This window comes from Mirounga angustirostris, unplaced genomic scaffold (genome assembly GCF_029215605.1).
Source record: "Mirounga angustirostris isolate CCGP_5_RB_7025 unplaced genomic scaffold, mMirAng1.0.hap1 SCAF_15, whole genome shotgun sequence".
In the NCBI taxonomy this organism is placed as follows: Eukaryota; Metazoa; Chordata; class Mammalia; order Carnivora; family Phocidae; genus Mirounga; species Mirounga angustirostris.
Window position 1 is genome coordinate 10,954,662 of NW_026991723.1, and position 18,904 is coordinate 10,973,565.

The following is an 18,904-nucleotide window of genomic DNA, read 5'->3' on the forward strand; positions in this document are numbered from 1 at the left end:
ATGAGAAGACGCATGGAAGGGACACAGAAGAGTTCCTGGTACCCTGTCCTTGTTGAATTTGAGTTCATTCATTCATTCCCGGTAGGATATTAAACAGGGCTTTACCCTTCTCCTATTGAAAATGATTAATCTGGGTAGGAGCTCTGCAGTGTGGACAAATACAGTGTGGGGCCAGCCTGTTTCTAAGCATGAGCTGGGCTAGGGAGGGTGAGAGGAGTAAGAAGAATAGAGAAATACGTGTCTGTGTTGCTGTTGTTGCAACCACCACAACAAACGGGGGAAAAAAGTTTCCACGCTGCAGATCTCTCCGCCTTGAGAGAGCCCAGGGAACAGTGTGGATGGCTGGGTGGGATTGAAGGGCTGGATCGAAGGGCCTGACAGTCTGTGATTCCCCGCAACAAATGGTGGTGGTGGCGTGTGTACTCTCACACACAGACACACATGCAACGCTCAGCCTCCAATTTCAGCACTGGCAGAAGATAACAATTCTCAGTTCGCCTTTCCAGGGTTATTTTTGGCTGGCGCAGTTCGCTGGTGGCAAAAGTTTCAGCCCCCTCCCAACTCCCTCCCTCGCCCTTGTTCAAAAGAGAAACTTGGGCTTGTTAACGGCTCACTTGCAGGGAGACCCGGAGACAGGGCTGTGCTGGGAGGGGAGAGGGAGTGGGGGTCTGGGAGAGGCCCACAAATCCTGCTCAAGCTCTCACCTCCCCCCCCGCCCGCCCCGGGCTGTCTTCTAGCAGGGGCTGTGCTCCCGGAGAGAAGCGATTGCTGGGGAAGGCTGGGGCCAGGCGCGCAAGCAGGGTCGCCGGGGGCGGGCTAGCCGGCCCTGGGAGCGGGCTCTGGGACACCCCGAAAGTGAGTCCAGCTGGGGCCCAGATCCTGCTGGCGCCTCGGGCCATCGGGCTGGAGAGGGAGTTGGGCGGGAGCAAACTTTCTGGGAAGGTAGAGGCCGAACTCTGCCCGGGCGGCGCGGAGAGGGAGCGCTGTCGGTGCCGCGGGAGGGCGCAGGGCGCAGGGCGCGGGCCGGCTGCGGAGGGGGCCGGGGCCGGGGCGCGAGGCGGAGCCCGGGCGCGCAGCCAAGCCGGTGGGGGGCGGGGGGGGCCCGGCGGGCTGCAGATTCCCTCCGGCTCCCGGGAGCCGCGGCAGGACCGGCCAGTAGGCGCCATGGAGGGGAGCCCCATCCCGGTGCTGACGGTGCCCACCGTGCCCTACGAGGACCAGCGGCCGGCCGGCGGCGGGGGGCTGCGGCGGCCCACCGGCCTCTTCGAGGGCCAGCGCAACTACCTGCCCAACTTCATCCAGAGCGTGCTGTCGTCCATCGACCTGCGCGACCGCCAGGGCTGCACCATGGTGGTGGGCAGCGACGGCAGGTACTTCAGCAGGACGGCCACCGAGATCGTGGTGCAGATGGCCGCGGCCAACGGGGTGAGTGACCTGCCCCGGGCGACCCTCGCCTCCCGCCGCGCCGCCGCAGTCCGCGGGCCCCGCCCTGCCCCTTCCAGCCTGCCGCCCCCCCGCGCCCCCCTGGCCACTGGCTCTCCCAGGTCCTCTCCTCCCGGGTCCCCGAAAGGCCTTCAAGGTTCCGCCTCGAGGGAACCTGCCACATCGCCCTGAGCCCTGCCCGGCTCTGCCCACGTCCCGCACCTGCCCGCGTTCCTTTTGGGCCTTCTCTTCCCCAGCCCTTTAAAACTATCTGTTCTGACCGCATTCACTACCCTCCCTCCCCCCACTTCTTTCCTAAGCTACCAACATAGTGGTTCCCCCCTTCTTTTTTCTCCTGTGTCCTATTTGCAGTTCTCTTCTTCCCCCCCTAAATTTTGGCTCTGCCAGATTTAACAGTAGTGTTGTCTCAAACACACGCGTGCGTACACACACACACACACACACACACACACCACTCCAGTGTGGATCCCTGACATGTTTGGCAAGAGTAGACCCTAAAGATTTTTAATATACGTGGTTCGTTAACCCAGTGGAATTACTTCACTATTAATCTGATTGGGGTAGGGCTGGGGTGGAGATCACTTTGATGGCATACAGCCTGGGCTTTCAGGGTGTGTGTGTGTGTGTGTGTGTGTGTATTTCACTGATCTGAAATGAGGCTTGCCATGCCTTTCTTAAAGCAATTCCTAACTTCTCTGCAAGAGGCTCTTTGGCGGTTGACAGCATTTTGTACCTCTTCTCCTTTCAGTTTTCATCCTCAGTTCCTCTCTCTTCTCCCACGACCTCTGCAGACCTTGGGTTTTTCTCCTTCTCCCTCCTTCCTTTCTATCCTACAACTAGAAACCCCTTCTGGCATCATCCCCTACTCCCGTGTCCTCCTTCCCAAATCCCGCAGCCTCTGCGGACTTCTGCAGGAGGGAGACCTCACTTCAGGGGTCTTTGTGGGAAATGTCTAAAAGAGTCGTTTCAGCCTTGTTCATACAGTCAGATCCCCACACATAGTACATTTAAGCAGAATCCCTACAGATGTATAAATGAGTGCGAACATTGAAAAAAAGTGAAACTAAACAACAGTCTAGCTTGTGGATTCCCTTTCTCCTACCTGAGCCCCTCCTTTTAATTTTCTCCCTTCCTTCCTTTCTTTTTGTTTTTCAATCTTTGGTGTTGTCCATGCTCCATGTTTGTCTACTCTGATTCCCCTCTCTCAGTGTTTTAGGGGTGGGGAAAGTGGATTTTTTTTTCCTAAATAAAATAACCCAAGAGCAATTGGGAGAAAAGCGCTGAGGGGTGACATGGGTGGTGGAGCTGGGATTTCCAACCCCAGCAGATGATGCGGCTGGTGATACAGGACTTGTATTTCTCTCTGGCTCCTTACTTGGGATTGATAAACGTTGGCTTGAATCAGGGAGTTGGAGAGAGGTTGACAAATGGTCTTTTACTCTTGTCTGACAAAGCTGTTCCCCTGGAGTGATGGAGAATAAGGAGCCTTGGGAGAGCGGGGGCAGCCCTCATTCTCCTTCCTGGGCCAATTTTTCCAGCGAGTGAGAGAAACATCCACTTACTTATTGTGGGTGAGGATATTTTGAAGGTGAGGATCGATTTGCATGGGCAAGGTATTATTATGCTTTCTTATTTCTTGGCACACGTTCCCATGAGGACTCTTCAACTTGTTACTTCAATGGGTCTTCTCTGATTAATACATTTTATTAACTTTAAGGGTGGAGTTTATTTTAGGAGATAGTTAGCATGTTAATAAATGGTTAAAATAGAGCCATGCTTAACCTCACCGTTGTTACAAGGACAGAATGACAAGTCCTAATCCACCCAGAATCACCATCTCTTCAATAATCTGAAAGTATTACTTCTAGAATGGGTGGGTATGGGTGAAGGGAATGGTCAACATTTATCAAAGTTTCAGGCAGCAAGTTTTAACCAGTCTTTTCCTCATTTTGTTCATCTTCTTGAGGGCTTTAACCTAGAAAATATCTCCCTCTTTATTTTTATTCTTTGTTAATGAAATTAACTTACTGAAGAGGCTAGGTCGATTGGTTGTCCTGTAGAATGCCCCCCTCTGCTCCCCATTTCTGAAATTTTCTGATTTTTTTTTTAATGGTGTCATTGAACTTTTCATTATATTCCCTGTGTGTGTGTGTGTGTAAGTAGAAATTAGTTCTAAAGTCTTAATTAGATTCATGCTCAACAATTTTTTTTTTTTGGAAGACTATTTTGTAGGCGATGGTGTATATTCATATTGTATCGTGTCAGGAAACAATCTCTGGGTGACCGGTTGTTCATGATACTGAGATGATTATAGGGCTGTTGTGGTGATTGCCTCTGTTTTCCAGGCTTTTCCCCCTCGGAACAGGCCAGTAGCCTGTGGGGCGAGGTTTGTACCATGTGAATATCTAGTTCCAGTCAAACTTTACTCAGTGGTTTAGCATCCTGGCTTGAGTAGATTATTTCATTAGCAGTTTCAAGATGATTTTTGAATCCTCTAATTCCATCTACATGCTTCAGCTAGCATTTTTCTAAAAACTGGGCATTTTCCTCACGATTGGGCTCTCCCGTAATATAGTTCCTTCTAGAAAAGCAGAATATATGTTTATTTCTCTCCCTTTTTAAATTACCAATTTTCAGAGTCAGGATTTGGTGAAATAGCCACTTCCACTGTTGACACATGAATTTGTTTGGCTTTGCTTTTGCTCTTTTGAGTATCACTGTGGACTCCTGAATTTTTATATAATCCATTTCAATGGATTTGTAAGTAAGTGAGAAGACATTTTTACCTGTTTTTGTAATTTTTATATGGCTGTGTGAACTTATTTAAAAAGTCCCCAGAAGTATTTTTATTCTGACTGTGTCATAACATACAGGGCAAAAGAAAAATAACTACTAAATATGAGAGTAAATAGCATCATTTAAATGAATTGCAAAACTTAGTTTGTTACTTATTTAAACTTAGTTTGTAAGTAAGTGATTTTTTTATCCTATTTCTTGTTTTTATTATTATGTTATGTTAATCATCATATCCTATTTCTTTTTCCATCTGCTTCAGATACTCTTCAGGGGTTTAGATCCTCTAGGTATCAATTTATTTTACTCTCTTAAAGATTTCAAGAGCTAAGTGTAAATAATGGCTACATTATGAATAAACACCTTTGCCTTTTTCTGGGTGAATCCGTCTGTGACTAAGGGCATCTCTCTCTTTCTCCTCTTTGTTTTAATCTTTTTTTTTTAAGTCCTAAAATATCTTTAATATTGGACAGATGGCAGCACTATGTCTGCCTGAGATGTTTCTGACTTTTTCTAAAGTCTTCTGTCTCTGGAGATGACACTATAAATCATCACTGTCCGACAGAACTTTTAGAACTTTTTGAGATGATGGAACGGTTCTATAATCTATCCTAGCCACTAGCCACATGTGATTATCAAACACTCGAAATGTACCAAGTGTGACTGAAGAACTGAATCTTGTATTTTATTTAATTTTAATTAATTAAAATTTAAGTTTAAATCACTGTAAGTGATTAAGAGCTATCATAGCATATCATATATAGCACAGCTCTATAAGTTAGCATTTAAAATGTGGAATTTTTTTTTTTATGGATGCAGACTGTTACATCCAGAAGCAACTGTAAGTTAAATAAAGGTCGGTCACCAAACACTACAAATGCATATTTGGCAAACCCAAACCAGATTTCTTCATGTGATAACCACACTCTCTTTTGACTTGAGCCCGGGAGACAATGAGGTATGGTAGACAAAGCACTGTATCAGCAGCTGGAAGGCTCGCTTCCTTTTCCTAGCTCTGCCATACAAGTTGCCCAGCAAATGCTTCAGCCTCTGGAAATACCTAGAAACCACTTGTTTCCTCATCTATAAATTGGGTATGAGAGCATGGCTGCGTTATCCTGGGAATCAAATGAAAGTGTTACGTAACATCCATAGCTTTAAGAAACGTAAGGGAATATTATTATGGTCAACTGAATATATCTCACAAAATAATGATTTGACTGCATGTATTGAATAAAACAACTTATAGCTCCGTTGCAAGTTTCAGCCAAGAGAAAATCCATTTGTTGATTAGCTGCACACTATGCTGGCCATATGATGATCAGCAATGGTAATAATCATATTAGCGTACAGTTCAGCTTACAGAATCAGTTCAGCTTACAAGAACTTCTCAACGCCTTGTGAAATCTTTCAGAGGTGGGGGTCGAAGTGCAATGGTATGAAGAAGGCTGGGTCAGCATGGGACTTCGGAGTGCCTTCCAGATGGGTGCTTTTACCAGTCGTGTTTGATTCCAGTGGGCCATGCAAAGGTGGTTGTTCCAAAGAATGGGAGTGCACTTGCCCTGACATTGACTGGAGCCATCTGGGGAACAAATTTTGATGTGGTCCCAAAGAAAGGAGCATAGGTTTGGAAGGGAGGCAGAGTGGAATATGGCGGTGTGTGGGATGTAGGGAGGGAAGAAGTAGGCAGCAAGAGGGGGAAGCCTGTGTTTCAACATATAAGGCTTCTTTACTGGGAGGGATATGGAATTCTGGGATTGGCTGGCTTCAGGTCTTGTCTCCAGAGGGGAAAAAGAACTGGGTGGTGATTGTTCTGTATTTTCTACTGGTGTTCACTACGGAATAGGTGAATGGAATGAGTTACTATGGCCCAGACATTAGGAAAGGCAGGCTTGTAATATACAAGAAAGCCCTAAAGAGCTTGTCATAACTTTCTCTCGCTTCCCTTCCCAAATCCCCATCCCTGGATTGTGGAAATGGGAAATCTATTATATGAGCAATAGCCAATTTTAGGGTGCCCTTGGTTCCATCTATCTCCCTGTTCAGTTAGCTCATTCTTGAATCTTTTAGCCTCAAGTCGTCATTCACTTTTTTTATGGGGAAGGAAAAGGAATGGGAGAGGTTTTAAGAACAGCTGGGCCCTCCCAGTTGCTGGGGTGGGTTATTTTAAGCTTTGTTTAATGTGCCCAGAGACCCAGATGACATTTTTAACTAAGCTGTGTTATTAAATCTTGTGATAAAGCATAATGATGTTTATTGAAAAGACAGACACACATCAGCAACATTATGTGTGAAACTTGCTTGAAGAATTTTCTATAAAACATCTGTTCTCCCTGAGCCCTTCGGGAACTCTGGAGGTTTGATAGTTTCTGTACAGACTTGAGGGATAGAAGTTGGAACCTAATTTTGAGGAAACTAAGCAGAGGTATTGACTTCCCTAACCTTACCCTTCATGTTTTCGGCCCTGGCCACTCTTCTGTTAGACAAGAGTAACGTAAACAAATACTGGGATAGGATTTGAACAGGATTATTTGAAATAATAGGCAGTGGGGGGGAAGGTCTGAATTTCCCAGGGATCTTTAAACTGAAGGTAGAAAACTCAATGTCCTTTGTTAGCCTATGGCTTTGACAGTTAATTGCAAACACTCAAGATTTGGCCAATATGCCTCTAATGTTTATACTTTTGGAGCCAAAGGAAAACTTTAGGTCCTTTCATCTGACTTGACTCTCACTAGTTGTGAATAAGAGGATATCTAGAATATACACAAGACTTGTTAAAATCCACATTTTCTGAATCTTTAAATATTTTTCATCTCCTACATTTTTAGTGATGGTCAAATTTTGGAGTACTGCTTGTATTTGTACGAAGAGAAAATTTTCAGGAAATTCAAAGAAATCCTTCTTCTTGGCATCAAATCACAGAAATTGTTCTTTCCCTTTCCAAGTTTCTGGTTATAGGTGTTTTGTAATGTAATATTTAATTATTGCCTTTCTTTTGTTTTCCTCCAGTAAGAGTCCTCTTTTGTAGCTAGGGGTATCTAGTTTTATATTTAAGGCTTTCTAATGGGAAGAGAAAAGAAGTTGAAATCAGAGGGCCAGAGTTTATAACAAATGGTTAATATCTACACCATATGAAAAGCTTTTCCAAATCAGTAAAGAATTCAAAAAATTCAAAAGAAATATTGTCAACTACAACGACGAACATATGAAAAGGAGATCGTCCTCATTAATAACCGAGAAAATATAAACAAAAACAATCCATCAATTTGAAAAAAATTGAAAGTACTCAGAGTTGGTGTGAATGTTTGAAAATTGTCATGTGAATGGAAGTTAAATCGACACAACTTTTTGCCCAGGCATTTTAGCTGTATGTATCAAAATTAATCGAGTACTTGTCTAATAATCCACCAATCCCTTAACCTGAGAATCTATCCTGTAAATTTCCTAATACAAATGTGGAAATGTCTACGTACAAGAATACTCGCCACAGCATTTTGCAAAAGAAAATCTTGGCAACAGTTTATATGTTCAATAGTAGAGAGCAGGTACCTAATGTATGACACAAGCATACCACTGAGGCATTAAAACCCGTAAACAAAGGAGGTGGATCTATACGGTACGTGAAAAAGGTACGAATGATAGTTTGTTCAGTGAAACAAAGCAATTAGTAGATTAAGAAGAATATAGTCAGGGCGCCTGGGTGGCTCAGTCGTTGGGCGTCTGCCTTCGGCTCAGGTCATGATCCCAGGGTTCTGGGATCGAGTCCCACATCGGGCTCCTTGCTCGGCAGGAAGCCTGCTTCTCCCTCTCCCACTCCCCCTGCTTGTGTTCCTGCTCTCGCTATCTCTCTGTCAAATAAATAAATAAAAAATTAAAAAAAAATTTATAAAAGAAGAATATAGTTCAACTTCTATCCCTCGTCTGTATAGAAACTATCAAACTTCCAGAGTTCACAGAGGGCTCAAAGAGAAGAGATGTTTTATAGGAAATTCTTCAGGCAAGTTTCACACATAATGTTGCTGATGTGTGTCTGTCTTTTCAATAAACACCATTATGCTTTATCACAAGACTTAATAAAGCAGCTTAGTTAAAAATGTCATCTGGGTCTCTGGCCACGTTAAACAACTCTATAATGTAGGCATAAAAATAGGGTTGGAAGAACATACTCTAGTTAACAGTTAACAGTGAATACATCTGTGGTGTGTGTATGGTAGGGGGTATGGGTATGTGGTTGTGTATGGTGGGGAAGGAGAATCCTTTCTCTTTCTACTTCATATACTTTATTAAATACTCGTACATGTGTATGCATTGCTCTGATGATTAAACACACCAGGAAAAAATAATAAAAAAGGAGGAGGTCTGGATTTGAATCCCAGTACTACCGTTTGCAACTTGTATGAGCGCAGAAAAGTCACGTGGCTTTCCGGGGTTGGTCTCCTCATTTATACAAATAGGGAAAGTAAAACCACTTACCCCCACATCTTCCATGTTTGTTGGGAGGATTATAATCAATTGTTTTCTTTATTCTCATAAGACAATTATTACCAAGCTCTTTTCCTCTAATTAGAATAAGAGGACCTGGGGGGCGCCTGGGTGGCTCAGCCGGTTAAGCGTCTGCCTTCAGCTCAGGTCATGATCCCAGGGTCCTGGGATCGAGTCCCGCATCGGGCTCCCTGCTCTGTGGGGAGCCTGCTTCTCCCTCTCCTCCCCACTTGTGCTCTCTCTCTCACTATCTCTTTCTCTCTCTCGCAAATAAATAAAATCTTAAAAAAAAAAAAAAAGAATAAGAGGACCTGGGCGTATGTGCTTTGTAGTCTCGGTAGCTTTACTGACCAGAAGGTGCCTGTTGATGTGATCACAGTTGCTTTGGTAAGGCTTCCTCTTGACGTTTGTCTTTCTTCCATGCTGTGGGCTGAGGCTTGGGTGGTGACTGCTGAAGTCGCCATCCCATCCTTGCTCCTAGTGTGTGTGCATGTCTTTGCACATGCGCGTGCGTGCACGCACACACACACACACACTCGCTCATGCACACACACCCTGCCACAGTACTTGAAGTGACAACAGCTCCTCTGGCATAGACTTTAACTCCAAGGACTTTTTTTGCGGGGTCTGTGCATTATTTCCTGGTATGAATGAGCTGAGTCAATGCCATGCTTTTCCACCTTAAACCTTTCTGAGGCTCCGGTTGCATTCAAGCGGACCCCACCCCCCCTACTGAAGCCAGATCTTAATCTGCTCATTTCATGAGGATTTTCAAGCCTAATGGACTGGGCCATGTGAGAGATTACTGAGAGGAACAGAGCAAGCAGAGGCTAAGAGACTCCACGCTAACCTGCTGAGTTGTCTGAAAATGCACAGCTGCCGACGCTAGAGATGCATTAAAGTATTTTGTCAGGATGTTTGTCAGGGTGTCTGTTCCCGCAGCCTTGCTGAATGTTTGGTTCGGAGGCATAATCTTTTTTTGGACAGGATCTCCCAAATGTAAAGTGACAGATGCTAATGTGGAATATAATACAGAAAACCCAGCCCTGCTGTCATAAATAACGGTAAATTGTTTAATCTTGCTGAGTTGTAAATCTATTATTGCCAGAGGTCTTTAGTTCAGTGGAACATAGTATGAGGAGTGGGGACACTTAGCAAATGGGCAGTAATTGTTTCCCAACCAGATGGAAACGGGTCTGATGGAATTTATTTTAAAAGCCACATAAATGCATTTTAATTGATTGTGACAACTACTCGGGAAAAAACACATGGCTGTAGAGACTGAGTTTTTTGGGGGGGGGAATATGTAGGCAATACACACACACATATATATTGCAGTATGTGTATATATATAAGTATATACACACACATATATATTCTATCTATAAAGATGCCAAAGATACTGAGTTTTTTGTTATATATATAGCTTTGTTTTTTATATATATATATATTTCCTGTCTACCTATAAAGGTGCCAGATGGAAAGTGTTTTTAAACATTTAGAGGGTTTATCAAGTAGCATATGTATGTGTGCATGTGCACAGGATACCCCCTCCCCCAAATATATATCTTCTTCCCTGGATGTCTTCAACAGGAGAGTAGACCAGATGTCAGAAATGTTTGAAGACTACATAGAACCGAAGGAGGTGGCTAAGTGTTCCTAAATGACCAATGTTGCTAGGATAATAAATAGAATCGGGCTAGAGTTGGATGGGCCGATAGTAAGAAATAGAAGTAGAAGAAATCATACTGTTCTAGGCGAGAATCTGTCTTGCAAGAGCAGCTCTCTGAGGTGAGCTCAACAACACGGGTAAGTTAGCAGGTTGGCATAGCATATCCTAGCAGATAGTACAAGTCAGAGGCGCAGATATGAAAATGAAATGATCCAGGTCAAGATGAGGGTACAGACCCGGTCCTGTCACTCCTTACCATGGACTTCAGCAGTTTCTCAGTGAGCAGGCTTTGTGGTTAAAGAAGAAAGAAGACATTGTATTTATGTAGGCATGTTCTAATTAATTTGCTATTTCATTGTTGTCAAGCTATATTCAGTTTAATTTATTTCATAGCCTGTGTTTAGTACTCAAACATTTTTTAGTTTCACAAATAAAAACTTCAGGTAAAAGAACACTTTTTAAAAAATTTTATTTATTTTAAAGAGAGAGAGAAAGAGAGCATGCATGCATGCATGCCAATGGGGGAGGGAGGGGCAGAAGGGAAGGGAGAGAGAGACTCTCAAGGAGACTGCACTGAGTTCAGAGCCAGACATGGGACTCGATCTCGGGACCCTGAGATCACGACCTGAGCTGAAACCAAGAGTCTGACGCTCAACCAACTGTGCCCCCCAGGTGCTCCAAAAAGCACTTTTATATTGGTCAGTAAATGATGCTACATTTAAATATTGGAAGACTGTACATATGCTAAAATCACATTGTGGGAGAGTATTTAGTGACACAGAAACATAGACCAAGGGAAGGGCTGGATATATTAAGTGAAAGATGTAGATGACACAATAATCCCTTTTGTAAAAATATGGAAATATGTAAATGAAAGAGAGAAACAGAGATACCAAGACACAAAGGGGTACACACATAATGTGAACAGTGCTCATTTTTAGATACAGAGATGACTTATTTTCTTCTTGCTTATGTGTGCTTCCTAAATGTCCAAAAAAGGAACATGTATGTATGTTTATATATATATTTGTAATTAGAAAACCACTGTAGGTTAGCAAAACAACAACAGATTCATTCAATGACTATGAATTAAGGAATTCATACTGAAGAATTAAGAAATGGCTCGAGGAAGAGGAAGGAAGGCAATGGAAGCTCCTGGAGTCTTTATTTGGTGCAAGACACTGAACTGGAGCTTGCTTACGTTACCTCTTCTCACCTCCCATCTTTTAGATAACAAACCCAAGACACAGAAGGATCTTGCCCGAAGTCACATAGCAAATGGGGGAGGGAGGGGCAGAAGGGAAGGCCTTGGATCCTTGCCCGTTGGGTATGAAAATCCCGGTTTCTCAGGGCACTCAACTCTGCCTGCTTGACCCAGGTAGATCCAGTGGTTCCTCTGCAGGTCTTCAGTTGGGTTGAGCACCTCATAAAATAACAACAAACAGGTCCTTTCTTATTTCAGTGAGCCAAGTCCTATACATCAAGGCAAAGATTTCAGTATTTTCCAAGTGCTGAATTACCTAATTACTAGGAGGGACATAAGTTCTAATGTCACCACCCCCATTTTGCACCCGAGGAAAGCTTGATTGCCTGATCCTCAATGAGATACCCAGAATTGGTGAGTTGGTAGAGGAATAGAACTTGAGCCAAACTTCTGGGGTGCCCATGACTTTTCTGCACCTGTTCAGATGTTAGGGGCCGAATGTCCTAACAATCCGTCTTGGTTTGATTCTGGTGGACTCTCAACCCCCCTTCCAGCCCCGAAGTGTGTGTGTAAAGACTTCCAGGGGGACAGGAAGCTGAGGATGGGCTCAGTGGCTCCCATCTGGTCTCCATGTAACAAAGCATATAACTGCATCATTATCCATGTGCAAATGGAGAAGTCGCTTGATGTTTGGATAACCACATCCATGTCTTGAGTTTGTTATTTCTCAAAATTCCACTTAGCCATCTCCGCCTTACTCATGTGCAGCCCTCTGACACGCCCCTCTGACAGCTGGGACCAAGAGACCAAAGCCCTGCCATCATGGCGGCTTGGCTTTGTGGATTTTGGTTTTTGTTTAACTATGAAGACAGGAAACAGGCATCTTTGTGTATATGGCTTTCCGTGCACTTTGGAGATGGCCGTGGTGGTGGTTGTGTGGTCCATACAATACTCTGGGAACCATCAAGGAAGCTTCTGTTTATGGCTCTCTTCGCTCTCTGATTCACTTTGGAAATGACAGGGATATGACACAGTGAGTGGAGGATATTGGGGAATGTCATGCTTACTTTTCCTTGTCTCTCTTTGGGACTCTTTTTAAAAAAATGACTTAGGTGAAGCTCAAAGGAAATCATAGGAGGGAAGTCGTATTGAAGGGAGTTCACACATGAAAGCAATCTTGCGTTCATTAGTGTTATGTTCCTGGGAGAAACTCATTTGGAGTAAAAAATCTGCCTCTACTCTGAGATCCTAGCCTGCGGGTTTCAACTGCTCATCACTGCTCTCTAGGACTTTGAGCTAATTAGAAACTGAACTCATTGCTAAATGTAATTTAGAAGAAGAGTTTGTTAGTGTTCTGAAAGAGGGAGCCATGAGAAAGAAAATTATTATTTTGTTAAAGATTTATTTATTTATTTATTTATTTTAAAAAGTCCTGATATTTATTTATTTATTTATTTATTTTATTCTTATGTTAATCCCCATACAATACATCATTAGTTTTAGATGAAGTGTTCCATGATTCATTGTTTGTGCATAACACCCAGTGCTCCATGCAGAATGTGCCCTCCTCAATACCCACCACCAGGCTAACCCATCCTCCCACCCCGCTCCCCTCCAGAACCCTGTTTAGAGAGAGAAATTGGGGGGAGGGGCAGAGAGAATGAGAGAACCTCAAGCAGACTCCCCACTGAGCACAGAGCCTGAGGCAGGGGCTCGATCCCACGACCCTGAGATCATGACCTGAGCTGAAATCAAGAGTCAGATGCTTAACTGACTGAGCCACCGAGGTGTCCTGAGAAAGAAAATCATCTTAAAAATTAGCTGTATATGGCGCCGGCTGTAAAGAAATGGCCAGACTGGGAGAAAGCTTTCTGAGATAAAATGTTCTCTTTTCAGGACACTGGTCCGTGGCATGTGGAGGGCACACTGATTCCCATTCGGGGGTGGAGCAGTAATGATGCAGCCCAGGAGAGGTTGAAGCATTGGTGGGAGGTACCCACATCAGTTTAGGAGACTAGACACAGAGAGATGATTAAGTAAGGGCACCCTGGGCAATGTGGCTAATTGCACACTGGGCCCTGCTATATCCTCTCTTGCCCAAGCCTTTGGAAGTCCTGCCTGGGTAGGAACAAGCTCAAGCTGTGTCTGTCTGTGTATCTGTGTGTCTGGGAAAGCATGTGCCTCAGGTAGGTCTGCGGGCACCTGCGTGGTAGTGCTCACGTGGCTTCCTGTGGATCCTGGGAGCCATACGTGTGTACCGCCTATTGCGTGTGCACGTGACAGTGCATTAGGGGCCCCCTCGCGCCTCTTTGCCAGTGGGAACGGAAGGACATGTTCCCAGGAGCCGGTGCAGCCCACTCTGGTTCCCTTTCCTCCAGCCAAAGCCAGACCGAATGGGGATGGGAGTGGCGATTCCCCCAATGCCCGCTAGGGGGGGTCGGGGAGGGAGCCGCCGGACACCTTGATGTGGACCGTACCCTTCCCCGCCCCCCGCCTTGTGGTCTGGGTTTCACTCAGGAATAAAAGTCAGACGCTGCCTGCTCCAGTGCCCTAAACAAACGCAAGGCTAATTATGTAAGTAGATCATTTTCTTCTTGCAAGGTATCGTCTGCTGCATTGGTGGAGGTAGTATTTCTAGGACTTTTTTTGGAAAGTAAAATGGTAGCTTAAGGGATAACCTGCTGTCTAAAAGTGAATTTTAGTGGGTGGCTCAGTCAGTTAAGCGTCTGACTCTTGATTTCAGCTCAGGTCATGATCTCAGGGTCGTGAGATCAAACCCTGCGACACGATCTGCACTCGGTGGGGAGTCTGCTTGAGACTCCCTCTCCCTCTGCCCCTCCCCCCACTCACCCACATGCTCTCTCCCTCTCCCTCTCACTCAAAATAAATAAATAAATCTTTTTAAAAAAATGAATTTTAAATGTTCGAGGAGGGTGGGGCGCCTGGGTGGCTCAGTCAGTTAAGCCTCTGCCTTCAACTCAGGTCATGATACCAGCATCCCGGGATCGAGTCCCACATCAGACTCTCTGCTCAGTGGGGAGTCTGCTTCTCCCTCTGCTTCTGCCCCTTCCCATGCTTGTGCTCTCTCTCTCTCTCAAATAAATACATAAAATCTTAAAAAAAAATAAGTGTTTGAGGAGGATGATGGTAACTTATGTCGTGCTTAATTTCACAAAGGGTTTTTCTTTATGGGATCTCATCTTAAGATTCTCAGCTTTGCACATGAAGACGAGAAGCCTTAGAAAAGTGAAGTGATTTGTCCTCCTCTGGGGTAGAGGCAAGATTCACATCTAGATCTTTTAACTTTGAAATTGAGTGCTCTTTCTTTAAACAACAGGGCTTCCGAAGGTTATATTTCTTTTTATCAGTTGCTAGAAGAAGCCCAGAAGTCTGAAATCCAGCAGGGTCACACTTCCTCTGGGGGCTCTAAGGGTGAACCATTCCATGCCTCTTCTAGCTTCTGGTGTGGTGGCTGCCATATTCCTTGGCATTCCCTGGCTTGTGGCCACTTTACTCTGATCTCTGCCTCTGTCTTCACAGTGCTTCTTCTTCTGGGTGTATCTTCTCTTCTGTGCGTCCACTTCAGTAAGAAAAAAGCTCTTCCCCTTCCACGATGGAAATGGTCCCAATGCAATCAACCTGCAACCGGGGGGTTAGCTGATCACCCCGGGAGTGGTGCCATATTAGGGACTCAGTTTTGGTTTCTGTTGGGTGCCCACTGGTGGCTGTAGCCAGGCTGGCCTTGGTGAGAGGAAATCCATGTTGCTGAGTCCATGTATAACCTCCCTCCTTGCCACCATGATCACTTTTTTCCTGAACCCATTGGTCAATGACAGGAGTGGCTACAGGGGAAGAAGGCTGATCAGTATTCACAGAATAGGTCATTCTACCTGCTTGATTCTTAAAATTATTCTCTGCTCAAATTCTCTTTTAGGGAGCATTTGCAAGGGATACAAATATCTTCATGGTTTTTCATGTCTAACTTTAGAAGCTCTATCACTTGCTCTCAGGCAGCTCCTCTAGCCCTTATCATGCCTGAGATGTCCCGCAATTAAATTTATATACAGTGTTCAGTATTACCTCTTTTTTCTGGTAGTGGTGGGCTAATGAGCACACCTTCATAGGTAAAATTTCCAGATAACTAGAATTTAATCTTCTGTTAATCCTCCAATTATAACCAAAATGTTAAAGGTTGGCATTTTTTTTCAAGTATATTTTCTCACATTAACCTTTTTTTTTTTTTAAAGATTTTTATTTATTTAACAGAGACAGACACAGTGAGAGAGGGAACACAGTGAGAGACAGAGTGGGAGAGGGAGAAGCAGGCCTCCTGCCGAGCAGGGAGCCCGATGTGGGGCTCGAGCAGGAAGCCCGATGCGGGGCTCGATCCCAGGACCCTGGGATCATGACCTGAGCTGAAGGCAGACGCTTAACGACTGAGCCACCCAGGTGCCCCTCACATTAACCTTCTTTTTTTTTTTTTTTAAAGATTTTATTTATTTATTTGAGAGAGTGAGAGAGAGCATGAGAGGGGAGAGGGTCAGAGGGAGAAGCAGACTCCCCACTGAGTGGGGAGCCTGATGTGGGACTCGATCCTAGGACTCCAGGATCACGACCTGAGCTGAAGGCAGTCGCTTAACCAACTGAGCCACCCAGGCGCCCACATTAACCTTCTTAAACAGAATATATATTACCTTTTCAAACAAGAAATAACTGAAATGTAGTTAAGATAAAAAGTTGGTCTATAATCTCAACTACTTGATAAATAAATTGTATATATTTATTTCTACATTTTTTCCAAGTCCTAGCCCCAAAGCGAATATAACTTTACATTGTGTGTGTGTGTGTTTTTTTTTAAGTAGGCTCCAGTGGAGCCTAACATGGAGCTTGAACTCACAATCTTGAGATCAAGACCTGAACTGAAATCAAGAGTCAGCTGCTTAACCGACTGAGCCACCCCGGCCCCCCCACCTTCCCCCTTCAAAGGTTGTTTCTTTTTTTCTTTTTTTTTTTTATTCTTATGTTAATCCCCATACATTACATCATTAGTTTTAGATGAAGTGTTCCATGATTCATTGTTTGTGCACAACACCCAGTGCTCCATGCAGAATGTGCCCTCCTCAATACCCACCACCAGGCTAACCCATCCTCCCATCCCCCTCCCCTCTAGAGCCCTGTTTGTTTTTCAGAGTCCATCGTCTCTCATGGTTCGTCTACCCCTCCGATTTCCCCCGCTTCATTCTTCCCCTCCCGCTACCTTCTTCTTCTTTTTTTTTTTTCTTAACATATATTGCATTATTTGTTTCAGAGGTACAGATCTGAGATTCAACAGTCTTGCACAATTCACAGCGCTTACCAGAGCACATACCCTCCCCAGTGTCTATCACCCAGTCACCCCATCCCTCCCACCCCACCCCCCACTCCAACAACCCTCAGTTTGATTCCTGCGATTAAGAATTCCTCATATCAGTGAGATCATATGATACATGTTCAAAGGTTGTTTCTTTACAAGCAATTCTTAAAAATGGGGAGACAGAAAAATATGAACAAAGGTACAAATATTTTTCAGATTCATGAACCTACAGACTTATTCCTTGAGGGCAGTGACTAAACCATATTTATTGCTGTATCTGTAGGGTCTTCGACATCGCCTCTTTCATGGTAATCCTCAATAAGATGAGTTGAATGACTAAATACATTTTAACAAGAGCATGTGGAACATAATTTATTATGGCTCTGGATAACAATATGAGTATAATTATTGTCCAATGTCTTTCCCATCTTGACAAATGACACCATCATCCCTTAAGTTATTAAAGGTAGAAATCTGGGAGTAGATTCTTTTCCTCACTGCCCTTGTATTAGTTGTTCATTGCTGTGCAAGAAATTATGACAAAACTTATGTCTTAACATGGCAACGAATATTTATTTTACTCACAGGAGATAGGTTGTTCTGACCTGGGGACTCTCATGAAGTCACAGTCACATGTTGGTGGGGGCTTTGTCATATGAACGTTTGGTGCAACTGGAGGATCCATTGCAAGATGGCCCACTCACACAGCTAGCAAGTTGCTGCTGGCTGTTGGTAGACCTCAGTTCCTCTCCCTTTGGGTGCCTATGCAGGGCTCCTTGCATGTCTTCATGACAGAGTGGCTGGTCTCCCTCAGAGTCAATAATCCAAGACAGCAAGGTAGAAGCAACACTGTCATTTATGGTCTCACCTTGGAAGTCATGCACTCTCAGTTCTACAGTGTTCTACTAATCACCAGTTCTGCCTTATTCAGTGTGGGACTTATTCAGAGGGGACTGCACGAAGGCACAAATACCAGAAGGCAAGGATCATTGGGGGCCATCTTGAAGGCTGGCTACCAGAGTTCCTCTCTTTTATATTTCATTCTAACTATGTGTTCTTTTCATTCTCCTTCCAAAAAGGAGTATCAAATAGAATCCCTTCTCTTCGTTTCTTCTGCCTCTAGCCTAGTCCAAGACACTGTCCACACTCGGCTCCACTGTAATATTCTTCCATCTGATCTTCCTCTTTTGGCTCTTGTCACTCTAATGCATTTCTCACATAGCAGCCATTCATTCATTTTTTCGGTGAATTCATTCAACGTATTTATTGTGATCTTACTACAGACTAGATTTGTTCTAGGTTCTCAAAATATAACAGTGGATAAAACAAAGCCCTTAGAGCTTCTGTATAGCTGGGAAATAAGTAAACGAATAATATGGAAAATATTAGGTGGCAATATGTGTAATACAGAAGATTAAAACAGGGTAAAGGAAAGAGAGGAAAATAGGAAAATTAGGGATGTGTGGGTGTTGTGTTATATTGGTCAGCCAATGGTGCTATCTCTGAGTAGTTGACATTGGGACAGAAACCCAAAGGATAGGAGAAGGAGGCATATGAATATCTGGGTAAGAGTGTCCAAAGCAGAGGAAAGAGCAAATGCAAAGGCCCTGATCACGCTTGATGTGTTTGAGGAACAGTAAACCAACCAATGTGGCTGGAGCTGAGGAGAGAGGGAAGTAGAGGATGTCAGGTACTGGGGGTCAGGTCATGCAGGGCCTTATAGAATATGATGATGACTTTGGCTTTACCTTGGGTTTGTCATTGACATATTTTGCTGACATGATATGACTTGCTTTCTGAAAAGATCATTTGGACTACTCATTTCTGTGATCTTTTAAAATGTAAATGATATCACATCACTTCCACTGCTTAAAGCTCTTCAGTGAATTCCCATTGCACTTAAGATAAAAATCCAAGCTCCCTTAGCTATTATTTTATTATCATGTTTATTTTTATT

At 44.0% G+C, this 18,904-nt stretch overlaps 1 protein-coding gene across 1 annotated transcript in view; it reads left to right on the forward strand.

The window, feature by feature from the left end:
• Positions 1-1,095: 1,095 nt before the first annotated feature.
• PGM5 (phosphoglucomutase 5) overlaps positions 1,096-18,904 on the forward strand; it is a 196,325-nt gene continuing 178,516 nt past the window's right edge. Inside the window, exon 1 of the mRNA XM_064580087.1 lies at positions 1,096-1,425. Coding sequence (XP_064436157.1) covers positions 1,165-1,425 — 261 coding nt within the window. The 5' untranslated portion in view covers positions 1,096-1,164. The remainder of the gene's footprint in view (positions 1,426-18,904) is intronic.